Raw genomic sequence first — 14506 nt, forward strand, 5'->3', positions numbered from 1 at the left:
GAGTTGGAAAAAAGTAAACAAAAAATGACAACATTTAAAATACCGGAAGTAGAAGCAGTGTTAATGTTTCATTTAGATGTATGTAGCTATGAATTTTGATGATCTATATCTATTCTCCCTTACAGCGTTCGCTTGATTCCGTTTAAGATAACCAGGTAGTTTGGTAACATTCTGTTAAAGGAGTAAATTCATAGGTCTCTCTGGTTCTTGCATTACAAGCTATACCCGAAATTGCTGAATTTAGGTATTGCAATAACTAAGCTAACTAGATAATTTACCAATGATTGTGATACTCAACACATCGTTTTGTAAAGGCCGGGGGACATTGTCCGTACTCGCTAGTGTAATTTGCCATTTTCACTAGCGCATCAGGCGGCGGCTGACCGAACCTTTTTTTGGTCGTCGAGGGAATGGTCGTGCCGGATCTCAAATTTAAGTTGTTTTTTAAACCTTTTTTATGCGAAAATGGCTGAAATACTTGCACAACATATGTATCTGTCAATTGCATAGCTTTCCCAGTCCAGTTTAAGTAAAAAACATAAAAAAATAACATATTTTCTGAATCGGCAACGAATTGTTTGGCAAAATGCTTCAGTCAGCCGCCGCCATATGCGCTAGTGAAAATCGAAAGAACACTACGGAGTACGGACAATGTCCTCCGACCTTTACAACATGGTACTAAAACAACACATAAATCCCAGTTATTTAGGCTACAGTGGATGTAACCATCTTTTAATGAATAAGTAAAGTCTGAACGTTAGTAACAAAGAATTGATCTTCTCCTGTTGTTGGCACGAAAACGACCTCGTGCATTTGGGCAGGTTGTATACGATAGCAGTCTAATAGTTGTAACTAAAAACACCAGATGGCGCCACCTGTTAGATAAGGACAGAACGATATCTCCAAATGCGAGAGAGGGATTATTAAAATTAGGACCAAGGAGGGCGTACTTTTGCTACGATCACCAACAAGGACAAACAGGGTCAAGGAGATCAGCTGATCGAGTAGAGGGTGTCATCAAAAAGAATTAAATCAGTATCAGCAGAAAGCACAGACTAGTTTTTTAACTGTACAGCAAATATTAAATACACACGAAAGTCAGTTCTAAAAACGGCTATCAAAGCTACTCAACTACAATGTTTTACCAGGCGTAGCTGCGTTAAAGGGAGAACATTGGACGTACTTTCTGCTGCCTATCCTGACAGTCCGAACGAATCTGACCTGCAATGATCGGAATTGGTTTTATTTATACTCAAAATAATTCAAAGTTCCTGCTTATGTTGTACGTTTCAGTTGGTTCTGTTAAATGCGTCACAATTGTTTTTATATGAACGGTGTGGCCTGAATTCTTCTGGTTGCGTTGCTATGGTATGATCTGATTTTTCTTTACAATGTGACTATAGCTGATAGTGTGTATTATAATAAGTTATGTATAGCAGATATGCTACACAGCCATCGAGTTCGCTGTGCTCCCCTGCGCCTTATGCCCTACTGGGGATCGCTGTTCGAACACCTTCTTGGTGGGGCATGAGTCCGGCAATCTCATGACATGCCCCAGCCATCGTATCCTACCTTATCCAGAGACCTTAATAGCATAAAGATGTAAGCGAGAAGGTATGATCAGTAAGATGATCTTCCACAGTTTGTTTAGCTTTGAGGCTAAGATCGGGATTCTTGAAAGGGATCGTTTATATTGCATGATCCAAAACCCACTTAGTCACATTGCATGTAATACTACGAGTGATCTTAATTGTAGCATCTTTTTAAAAGATAAAATCAGCAGACCAACTCCTGTAAGAAATAAAATTACTTCATTACCTTCAATTACTTCACACTTCCTCCTATCGGTCTGTTTGATCTGTGATGGTGTGCTACACCATTATTTTATACCCTTTCTTTTCCCTCGCTTCTTTATCCTCCTCTAAATCATTGCAGCTTTTATTTTACAGCGAAATAAAAATTCGCAACAGCTGTAACTGCTTTTACAACCGCTACCGATTTCCGAAGCGCTACCACATTGACCGTTATCGATCCTTGTCTTTCAGCGTGTACGAAGGAAGATACGTAACTTCAGGAAAGGAAGACAGTGAGCAGAAGCCCCACTAATGGACCGTTTTATTGGTGCATTTTTTTTTTGGTCATCGTACCTCTATCGGAAGATGACATAAATGGCTGGATAGTACCCTCGCGCGTGAAACAAATAAACTAGTTTCAGGGAGCGGAAACAAAGCGGGAAGAGAGAGAGAAAGAGTGCTTTATGTTAAGGTGATGTTCCCAGTTATGTCAACGGCAAGAGCCAACGCATCGCTCACTGTCACGATTGGGAATAATTGGTTCATAAAAGCTATCATAACCAGCAGCAGCAGCAGCAGCAGCCCGTTGCCTTACGGATCGATCATGCAAACGAGATGCAAGGAAATAGCGGTGTGTGGCAGGGGAAGGCAAGATCGCGCATATAAAAACACCAAGCAGGGAAGTAAATGATAGAAAATTGGGATTGCATAACAACGGAACTGAACGAACGGTGGTTTGAGGCTGTATGTGTGTTTTTATGAATAAATGGCGTAACAATTCCAGCGCCAATTAATAAGGGCGGCAACACAATATGCACCGATTAAGGTACATTGATGTTTGAGGTGTGATCATCACCATCATCATCATCATCATCATCATCGTGAGCTGTGATCGGTTTACAAGTGATCAATTTCATTGGAGACTGTTGGAATGATCGACTGCGGGAGAAAAACGCAATGACAAAACTGATCGCAATCCCTATATTATGAAATGACCATCGATGGGATCAAGGGCAAATGATGATTAGTACAACAACTTCAACTACAAACAGTGCACTCGATCGCGCGATCGTATGGCTGCGCGTTCCTAGTGACGCAGAAATTAGCATCACAAGCGAAGCGGGAATGGTTGAGCAGCTGTTTCCGTGGATGGTGTGATTTAATACGGGCATATCGAAACACGTCAAACGGCAGTTCTGTGGGTTTATTAAAACATGCGACAGCACTCGTTCCCGGATCAAGCGCTCAATTAAATTCTAATCGAATGCAACGATCCCAACAAAATAGGGCACCACCGGTGTGAACCCTTGCCAGTTGGGACACCTGAAGCAGCCCAGCAGATGTTAAGGGAACAGGTGTAGTGTGCCTTGTAGCTGTTGTGTGCAACTTAATGGATAGGGGATTAGTTGAAGTGGAATTCTTCAGCTAATTGCGGCGGCTTGCGGAATAGTAGTCGTTAAGCGCGTGCGGTTCGGTTCGAAACCCGTCCAGAACGTTCTATTCCAATTCCCATCATTCACCGACCCTACCGATGGTTGGATTAGTTGGCGCCTACTGTAGCCGCCGTACAGCGTTTTCAATGTCGCCCGAATGGTGGCAAGGTGTGGGTAGGTTTTATTGTTTTGTTTGCTGTGAGTGTGTGTGTTTTTTTTGTTGATTTCTTCTCTTCTTTCCCGCCGCGAATGCAGCATGGTGCAGCATGGAATGGGGTTGCATTTGTGTCGACTGCAAGAAATTGTACTTGTGGAATGGGCGAGGGGGTGCGGATCCATTAGTTGAGCGTTTAATTCAATACGCACGCTTCCATGATGTGTGTGGTGTGGTCGCGGAGTGTTTGTGTTGAATTAAAATTCTTTAAAGGTGTTGGAGGCAATTTTGTGCTTTTTCCGCATTATTTGTTTGATTTGGATGTGTTAATTTGTTTATGAGCTGTAGATATTATGCTAGAAATCAAAATTATGAAATAGTTTGTTTTTATACATCCAAAGTAACAACTCAACTCTAATCTTGATCTTAATCTTGAAATCTAATAATACTTTGGTGGCATAATTTGGTTTAATATTGTATGCAATATTGATTGATAATGGAAGATACTGCTTTGGATGTTAACTTAGAAACTCGTTAAATGCTCTAATGCTCTCAAAATTTCAACCAACCGTAAATTACGAAAAAAAAACCTGTATCTACAATGTTAGTATATCCATTAACTGTAGCTAAAACAAGCCTCTTGTATTTAATATGCTATTGAAAGTTCGTATTGCACTGCCCCAAAGTTAGAAAGCTCTTAAGGCAGTGCTCTTCAACCTTTGTAGTACCTTGAATTTCATCACCAATCTAGTTTGCGACCAATCATTTGGCAACGAAGAACTTGCGACGAAACATTTTGTGACCGAGAACTTTGCCAGATCCAGATTTTTGCAACCAAGAGTTTTGCACCCAAGAAGTTTACGAGCAAAGATTTTGCGAACAAGAACTTTGTGACCCAGAATTCTGTGACCAAGCATTTGCGACCAAGAACTTTGTGAACAAGGATGCTAAGACCAACAACTTTGTGACCAAGGATTTTGCACCCAAGAACTTATTACCCAAGAACTTTGTGACCAAGGATCTTACGACCGATCATTTGGCACCAATAGTTACTTTACCTTACCTGTACTTCATCTACTGAAAATGTATATTTGTCCACTAGATTTGTACAGTAAATAGGTGTTTGGTTGAGTGCAAATGTTTATTTTTTTATTAAATAACATAAAGCATCACGGTACATTGTAACATCAGCACAAAGTAAATAACAAAGACTATCACAGCAATATACACAGGTTAACATAGGGAAAATAGTCCAGTCAAAAGAGTCATAGTGTGCATTAAATCTGATAGCCATCGCAGTCATAGGTTCATGATCGCTACATGCACATCTAGTTTGGACAACTCTTAGTATCTTATAGTTTCGTAAATTACGAGCAGGTACGGGGAAATTAACTCTAAAAGGGCTAAAAGGTCCGGTGAATCTATTACACCTAGGATGATTTTTTTCATAAACATGATTTGCGCCGTTTCGCGACGAGTAGCGAGAGACTCGAGTCTAAAAATTAAACACTGGGTGTGGTAACTAGGTCTCACTACCACGTTACGCCAGGGTGTGAACCGTAAGACCAAACGGGTGATTTTTTTCTGCACTGACTCAATCTTATTCGACCACAACGATGACGATGGGCATCAAACTAGGAGGATTTGTGTGATTTGTAGAGTGCGACAAGACAATGTGGGTCGGAGAATTCTCTCGACTGCCTGCGTATAAATCCTAGCATCATTGTTCGCTCTATAAATAATTTCGTTATGGTGCACATGAAAGTCAAGTTTACGGTCAAGAGTATCTCCTGAGTATCTCCTAAGTCTTTTACTGCCTAAGTCTTTTACTGTGTCGTTGTAATAGTGTACCGGAGATGCAGCAATTAAACGCTATTGGAAAATTAGAACGGTGAAACGACATGGACGAACATTTATCAACATAAATTTGTAGGTTGTTGTTCAGGCACCAGTCGGAAAAAGAGTCGATCGATGCGTGCAGGACAAGATAATCACCAAAACCCCTCACTGGAAGAAAAAGTCTAAGATCGTCCGCATACAATAAACATTCAGATTCCCTTACTACAGTAGTAACGTCATTGAAAAATAGAGAAATAAGATAAACGAATAAATCCAATTGGAATGTGCTTGGAAGTGGTCCTTCGAACCGGATTTTTCGGAGCACAAATGCAACAAAGCGAACGCAAAATCGAACTTTCTTCACGTTAAACACCAAACGAGAGTTGTTGGCTTTGTTTATTAAAATTAGCGAAGCATTTACAATGCACTGTCCTTTGAAGCAGTCGGTTAGTGTTGTTGGTCATACGCGTACGGACCTAACTTTACTGTTTTCTTCCCATGCCATTGGCCCTTTCGCTGTAACTTTAGCTAACCCGTTCCCATCATCACCGTAAGCAGTCAATTAGTTGTCCAAGCGGGCAAGACAAACTTCCCAATTAACGCGACACTTGCACGTCGAAACGCCTACCGCAGTTGCGCAATCGACACAATTGACCGTTAAATCTGTCCCTTTTCTGTGTGGGAATTCGTGGGCCCCGAGACGTTCGCCGTTCGTGTCGATGCACTTTCTCATCCATCTTCTGGAACACACCTGTGGTGCACGAGCTTCCGTCAGCTTTGCGTCGATCGGTTTGTTTACTACCCTGTCTTTCACAGCTCACAGCGGCGATTACGCCCCAGGAAAGTGCATTCGGAAATGTAGGTGGATGCTATTAATACTCCCGCACACGTGTGTGTTCACTTTCAATTAATCGACAACGGGGCAAACGGTCGGCCGAGGATTATAGCGGGCGCGGGTGAAATCTTGCCTCTCTTTAATTAGTGAAGCGATGTGTGCCGCGTGTGTATTCGTGTTTTTTCTCACTTTAACTCGTTTTTTTCGCTCTTTCTCTCTCGCTGTGAGCATTAGTGTTTCTTTTTTCATCAAACAAAATTCAATTGATTTTTTTGTGTGTGTGTGCCTACATTCACGCGTTTGCAATTAAAACGAAAATTACAACTCTCTACCGGCACCTTCGTCTTTGTCTTCTCCAGCTTTTCCCACTTCCGGTGCTGCGCTTGTTTTTTCCCGTGTGTGTCTCCTCCTTAATAACCCGCATTTTTTTGTTTGTGATGCTCTCTTTAACGTTAACTCGAGAGCTGAGAGTTCTTTTGCATCTTATGACGCCCCGGCGCTCGATGGGTTTAGGCCCGCAGGCTGCCATCCTTCAATGCTCACTTTTACTACCAGCTACTTCGATTGCAACGAGACCGACTGTCACTTTCCGTGCTGCCGAAGAAAGTGGCTGTCAATTGTAACACTTTGACCACAGCCCATCCCAGGCAGCAGCGCCATCTATCTGCCACCGCAAAGCGAAACCATTTTTAAAGGAACTGAAACTGATCTCCTGTGACTGGCTGCGCGTAACTAAAGGTACGATAATAGCAAATAAATAACACTACAATAATTACTAAAAAAACAACAAACAATTCTCTACCCCCTACCCACTTCAGGTGTAAAACACGAGCACCTTCTTGCGCGTCACCGTGGGCCTCCGCGGTTTGCGCATCTTCACCGGCGAACGTTTCGCCTTGCCCACGTCGAGCCGGTTGCGCTCCAGTGGCGCAATGCGCTGCTTCAGGATGCTTTGCGCGACCGGCGGTTCCAGGGCGAGGGCCGCATACGGTGGGCCGGATTTGTTGAACGTCGGCTCCGGTGGTCCACTGGCGTCCTGCTCCACCACACTGTACGGCTTGATCGGGGGCAGTGGGGCCGGCGGTTGGTTCGGCTTTGTCAGCACGTCGTCAAACGCATCGGCAATGTCGTCCCGCACCGTACCGGTCGGGGTGTGCTGTGTCGTCAGCAGGATCTTCTCCACGCCTTCCTCCACCTCAACCGCCCCTTCGGCTAGCTGTTCCGCCGTGCGGACCAGCGTTTGCAGCCTCACCTTGGGACTGCTCAGCCGTGGCACCGGTGTCGTTGTTGGCACAGTAACCGCGGGCAGCAAATCCTCACCGTACAGATCGTCGTTCGGGCGCATCATAAACCGTGGCACAAACTTGCTAATGTCAAAGATCGGCACGCTGATGTGGTTCGAGAGGGGCAGTGGGTTCGCTTGCGGGAACACCAGCCGTGCCTCACGCTTCAGATGCACCCCGGACGATGCCGGTTGGGCATCGTTGCGGTCGAGTCGGAGGACGCGCGGCACCGCTATCATTAGCGTGTCCTGCTCCGTGTCGGATTTGGAGTTTTTGCGCCGCTGCTGGCTCGCCAGATGCTTCTTGATGTGCCGGATGACATCGTTGTAGACGGCGACGGCTGGGTTCGGTTGCGTTTGCTGCTGCTGCTGAGGTACGGCCGGCGTAGTGCCTTTGGGGACGTACATCTTCCGCGGCACACCGACAAACTCCTCCCGAAACAGTGGATTATCGAGCGGCTCGCTGCCAAAGTGTTTCCGCTTCAGGCAATCGATCTTATCGCCCAGTCCCTTCAGTCGCCGGATCGGTTTGAAACCTTCCGCGCCTTCTTCGATCGGTTCCGGTTCTTCCTCCAGCTCCACATCCACCTCGTTACACTCAATCCCTTCCGATGTTTTCGATCCATAAAGCCCGTTGCTAAAGCTGGTGAGGTTTTCCGCGTACCGCAATGCCGAATCCACATCGATCTCGCTTGCCGGGCGGGTGTAGTACGGGAACTTGACCACGTTGCTCGGGGGCGACACGATGCTGATGACGTGCGTCCGCTCGTCCGACCGCTTGTCGGGCAGGTACTGGGTCGTGTTTTGGATCGCTTCGTCCAGAAAGCGGATCAATTCTTCGCCGTGCAGTTCGCGCGGATCGGTTAGTGCTTCGGCGTGCGGTGAGAGAGTGTCATTGCCGAGGATCATCATCGCCAGCACGTCTACCAGTGAGGTCCTATTGGATTCTTGGTGGTCTGGGAGCATCTCAGGCTCCTCCCGATCGTCCAGAGATCTTTTTATACGGTTGCGACGCTTTGGCTTTGCCTTCTCGTTCTCTTCAAACTCACCGAACGACTCCTCGGAACCATGATCGAACTTGTGATCCTGGCGTCCCTTCTCGGAGTACACGATGTTCTTGCGCTGGAGGTTAATGCGCTCCCGGATTGGACGTCGCTCGGTGTGACGTTCCTGGTGATCTTCATCCTCCTCTTCCTCATCATCTTCATCATCTGATTGCTTGGGATCTTCCTGCTCATCTTGATCTTCTTGATCCTCATCCTGATCCTCCTCTTCATCCTCCTTTTCAGGTTCTTTCGACCGTGGGACATGTCGTACGACCTCCCGATGTCGCACCTGCGTGTACACCTTCTTCGGCTCAAAGGCTGCCACTCGGTCCGCCTCGTCCCGCGAATCTTCAAAATCATCGTCCCGGTACTGCTTGCCCTCCGAGTCGTAAAAGTCCTCCTCACCGTCCTCCTCTTCCTCTTCCTCTTTCACTTCGTGCGCCTTCCCCCGCCGATCGTACTTCCGATCGTTCTGCCCAAAGTCATGCTCGGACAGTGTGTTCCGCTCGCTGTCCCGATCCGGATCACCATTGTGCACCGACGACCCACCGCCATGCTCGCCGTAGTACGCCAGCTCCTCGGGTGCCACCGAACCACCTCCCGCCAGCCCAAACTCACGGCCCTGCCCCTCGAAGAACGCCGCCTGCTTCTGCTTCAGATAGCGCACGTGGTTGCGCACCGTGTCGAAGGAGGGCGACTCCAGCGGCAGTATGCTGATCGGCTCGAACGCAATCTCCGGCGGGGCCGGCTCGACCGGCAGTGGATTAACGGGGCTAGGTTTCATGACCGGCACGAAGGGTGTATCGTACGGGCCCGGGTTGGCGAGAAACTCGTTCGGCAGGATCGGTTTCGCCTTGAACGGGGCTTCCCGGAACGGGCCTCCAAAAGGAGGAGCAGGCCCTGGATGGTGAAGTTGCTGCTGCAACGGAGCGAAATGGTGATGAGGTGGTCCACCACCGGAGGACGCAAACCGCTGGTTGCGGGGTGGTAGCACCCAGGGCTGGAACTTTTTCGGCCGCTGCTTGGGCCGATCCACGTAGTACGGCACCTGGATGTGGACGACTTTGGAGGTGTCGGGCTGCAGATCGGCACTGATCTTGTGCAGCATCCGCGGGTTGACCGAACCGATCATCTGCAGCGTACGCGGTGGCTCTCGGCGACCCAGGAACGGGGGACGTCCTGCACTCTGCACCCCCGGGGACACGATCGCAAGCACCAGCAATAGCAACATCGCACAGCAAACACTCTCACAGGCCATTCTTGTTTATTGCATAATATCCTTTCTCCACGGCAATTTGCAAAAAGCGCACCACGTTTCACTGCCCTTCAATGACTCTTCAGACACTCTCCACTCTCTGGGGATGACTTGTACACTTTTCTTTTGCACGACGGGCACGACGGGACGTTCGATCGCGTACGCGCCACAAACCACACTACACTACGGATCGTTTCACTTTCGCCTCGCAAGGCCAACGGGAAAAGTGTGCTGCATTTCGCCGAAACCGGGCGAGTTTTATAGATTTTCTCCGCGTGCGCCCGGAGAAGTTTCGTTTCGTGTGTCCCCTTCTTCGCCGGCGCCGGCCCGACCGACCCGGGGTGGGAAAACTCGCTCTGCTCCAGTTGACTCTCTTTCGCTGCAGCAGCAGCAGCAACACTCGTCGGTCTCATCCGGTCGGTTTCGGGCTGGATCTTTCGGCCTCACGCTGGCAGAGGAGGTGGAAGGCAATTTTTCTCTCGCTTGATTTACCAGTTACAAGCCCGCTCAAGCGGGGGGCTCAGAAAGGAGTTCAGGGTAGTACATTTTGCTAGTTTTGTTTGTCCTACACCCATGTCGTACAACTGGCGCGCCAGCGGATTTAATCTACGTAAAACCGCCACCCGAAAAACGTCACCAAGCAACACACACACACACACACACACACAAACATGCGATCTTCCGATCATGGCACCGTATGAAAGCGGATGCAGCGAACAGTGTTGCTGCGGACACTTTCGTTTTCGTTCCTCCAGCCCGGGATCGATCCTCCCGATGGGTTGTGTTGAACGTGTTGAGATGGTTGGGACGAGCGGAGGGGGCGGGCGGGTTGCCATGAGTGATGGTGACAAGTGTTGAGTGTTGTTGTTTTGCTGTACCCAACTCGGTTGATTGTCTTTTGTTGTTTGTTGGGAGGTTGTTTTTTGCTGTTGTTGTTGCATTTCTTCCGTTGCGTCTATTTTGCATACCGCTGAGGGCGCCTGGCTGTGCCAGTTTATGCAATCGGAGGCGGGAATATGGTGCGAGATTTGCGTTTTTTTCTCTGCTGTTGTTGCCAAAATGGATTAGATTCCGTACTGGATTAGTGTGATTGCAATAGGGACCGGTTGTTGGGAGGGTTAGGATTGTCTTGGCGCACGAGATTGAATAAGTTAGATTAGCTAATGTATTTCTGCCAGAAAGTAGTGTGGAGGAGTGCTGAATGTTTCTAGCAGATCATTTCACGATCGTTTATAGGAAGAGAGAATTCATACCATTGTGTTTTTTTCCTGACATGACAACTTAATATCATTCAAAGAGCTCACAGTAGACAGTAGTGATCTAGTGAAAGTGAACGTAAATTTTTGCTTTTTTGATGATATCTCATACATTTCGATGACAGGATATTCGAATTTCACAGGTATTGATTCTAGTTATGTTACTTAATGTTCAACAATATATTGACTTGACTTGGCTTTTTTGTAATGAATTCAAGATTTTATCGAACTTCTATTTTAAGTAATTCAGTGTAAATAATTATCCTTTCATTAGTTATAATACGATACATTACGATAATGTTATACTATAATACGAAACTTCCGATACGAAATATTATGATAAAAATTCTAAAAATATATCTCCTGTTTCTTTCAATGAATAGAGTGTTAAAGAGTGATATTAATTGACATTTCCCTCGAAATCATCAAAACAAGTTTTAACTTATATCTTCTTACCTCGGATTTCCAAATAATTTTTGTGCATGTTTGAGCACTTTGACCAAAAAGCTCCTCTCTTGGAGCTTCGTATTGTATTTTACTGACAGAGCTTGAACTTGATATATGCAGGTTGATTAGATAGAAGAATGTTAAGTCACTCAATATAATTCCGTTTACTATCACCAAATTGCTTTGAATAAGGCTGTATCTGGGCTTCTGTTCTGATCAATTATAAAAACAAGGATCATTACTTCAAACTATAACAGGAGATGGTAAGATACGAATGCAGTGGCGGATCTAACGGTAGGCGGACTAGGCGGTCGCCTGGGGCCCCGTCGATGTAGGGGCCCTGTAGATCGCCATTCTATAGTATGTCGTATGGACAGAGTACTAGCGACAAGGGTCCCCGGAAGGATGGCCGTTGGGGCCCCAATGCTGGCGAATAATTTGCACCCCCCCCCCCCCCCCCGGTCAGCAAAAATTGTAGAGCCTGTGACTGATGATCGAAGGGGCCCCCGACTGTTCAATCTCGCAACAGCAAGTTTAGCGCCGCTACCCCCCCCCCCCTCCCCGCCACAACAACATTTATCATTTACAGGGGGCCTCAACTCGTCTTTCCGCCTAGGGCCCCCGATACCCTTAATCCGCCACTGTACGAATGCCGTCCTAATGGCTCAAAGACTCCTTGATAAACTAACAAAAAAAAAACGATGTCTCGCCAATATCAAACAGAGATCCTCGCATTGTATTGGCAGAAACTACAATTATTTATTTGCTTGGATGAACGCCGGACATAACTTCCGTCTGAATCATAAAGAACCAGAGCATTGGAAGAGTTCAGCTGCATAGTGCAGGATGCATGACACAAAAAGGCATCTTCTTGGTGAAGTTTTGGTATTAGTCGTTAAAGCTTCAGCTGGAGTTGGAGTGGCGCGTATTTTGGCATCGAAGCTCCGAGCTTCTATACGATATTGCTAAAGATTATAAAATAATATTTTTGAATGCTCCCAGAGATTGTAAAGATTCGATTTGGAAGTAATTTTTGGTGCAATTGAAACAAACACGTGAACTTGAATTAAAGGAGTAAATGAGTGAAGAAGTCCTTTTTAATGATTTTAAAATAGTCTTTATCGAATCATTTCGAATTAAACGTTACAATGTAAGAGCCAGTTCAGTAAACCCTAAGAGACCCAGAGAACCTTCTTCATGCAATAAAATCCATCTACGATACAGGGAACCGGAATCATTCCACACACCTAACCGTTGCACATTTCGACCGTAACGTCCCAAAGCACTGAACTCTCAACCGGAAATCATCGTGCGCCCCCGCCTTTCTCTCGATCATTCTTACACCTTCGACATACGACAGGGGGGGGGGGGGGGGGGATAGGGGAGGGAAAACAAACAAACCACTCTTCACCCGCGAGTGCTTAATCATCATCTACCACCCTAACCGGACAGACTGTTGCCGGTCAGCCCTTGCCAAAGCAGGTTCGTGATTCGAGAGAGAGAGCGAGAGGCCCACGGGCCAGGAAAAAGGAAACTCATCGCCCAATGAGCCGTGGATCGTGTATGCGCGGCAGCCAGCCGCGTTAGTCCGTCTCCTAAGCCCGATGTAATACACATATATTCCCGAGCTCGTTTGCTTGCTCTGGGACGATTAAACGATCCACACGGCACCCTTTCCTGTCGCGGAGCGTAACGCCGAGCCACAGCTTGACCACCGTGCCGGACCGCTCGCTAACGATCAATCCGAACGGCTAGTGAAATGATCATTTGAATGAAGCGATTCGACGGATCATTGGTGAAATTAATGCACAAACTGTTCCGTTCCGTGCGGTGGATTGGTTTTGCGCCAAACAAGAAATGACGCGATCGTCAGTGTGTTTGTGACTGTTTTTTCGTCGTTTTTTTTGTACCACGGGCATGAAGCTTTATGTCACACATAATAAATTGGCAAGCACAGGTTGCTTCCGATTTCGGGTCTTTCTTTTTGGAGCCCGTTTGGGGCCCAGCCCGTATGGTCAATAAGCATTATAAAGCTTATCCTTTCGATTGATGGTTATTGTGATGTGTTATGTGTGATGAAGTGGTTAGGGGTGGTTTGCTTTTGGGAAGGTATTGGGAGCCGTATTTTTTATGGTTGTTATCGGACCGTGGTCACAATTGGCAATGGTTCGAAAGCCTGTCTTTGTGCTAAGACTACTTTCGGAAGTGTTTGGCGTGTAAGTCTGCAATGTGAACAAACTACGATCGTAACAGTCTAGTTAGATGGATTTAAACCCCAAAAAAAGGAAAGATCTAATAGATAACATTGAAAAATAGTGAAATCCTGTTATTGGAGGCAACAAGGGATTAATTTTTAAACAAGGGACATGAAAATAAGTAAATCTTTCATACCAATCACTTACCTAGGAGGACAGTAAGATGTCATTTTGTAAAAAAAATGTATCAACATAGATGACTTCAAGGTACAATTTAAGTTACTTTTTATAACCAAAATAAAATCAAGAAACAGCTTTTCTTATATGAAAATTTGTAAACTAGAAAAATAACTGCCAAATGTTTTGAATAAATTGAATTTACCCCGACACAAAGGGAAGAAGGTTACGATCATTCGCTTTCTTTCCAGCTGCACAGAAAATGCACCGCGATGGCGCGATAAATTGTCAAAAAATATTAATAATTCTTTTGTCTAACAAACGAATCTTAAATTTTACAAATTTTATGCACCAAAAAAATAAATAAAAAGAACAACGCGAAGAGAAATGTAACACGCCTCCCTCGAAAACGTCTTCATCTTTCCCCTATCTTTCTAAACAACTCTCACGGCGGTCGGTGACTCCGGGCTTATTAATGACTAATTTCAAATCAGTGATGAAGCAAATTTAGGCAAAAAACAAAACCCCGTTCAACCCCCGTTTTAACCAACCAAGCCCCGCGATGACGAAACGAAAACCGAAACGACGGAGGAAACAAGATCGCGGGTCGCAGATAGATAATAGTTCATTATGCATTTTCACAGCGTCCGACCAGCTGGGTCCGCTGGGAAAACAGCATAGGGGAGCGATACGATAACAAACGGCCAGATAAACTGGACCGCAGCGCTTCGCATCGCTTCGTTTTCACTATCGGCTCACAATCGGTCAGCCGGTCGGTCAGCTGGCTTTCGTTT

The 14506-nt window shown here is 46.0% G+C and overlaps 1 protein-coding gene across 1 annotated transcript; it reads right to left on the minus strand.

Annotated features, from left to right (window-relative positions):
* Positions 1-5571: 5571 nt before the first annotated feature.
* Positions 5572-9879, minus strand: LOC5667305 (uncharacterized). The gene has a single exon (XM_001688831.2). The coding sequence runs from the start codon at positions 9638-9640 to the stop codon at positions 6869-6871; it is 2772 nt and encodes a 923-aa protein (XP_001688883.2). The 5' UTR covers positions 9641-9879; the 3' UTR covers positions 5572-6868.
* Positions 9880-14506: the final 4627 nt, after the last annotated feature.

This window comes from Anopheles gambiae, chromosome 2 (genome assembly GCF_943734735.2).
Source record: "Anopheles gambiae chromosome 2, idAnoGambNW_F1_1, whole genome shotgun sequence".
Classification (NCBI taxonomy): Eukaryota; Metazoa; Arthropoda; class Insecta; order Diptera; family Culicidae; genus Anopheles; species Anopheles gambiae.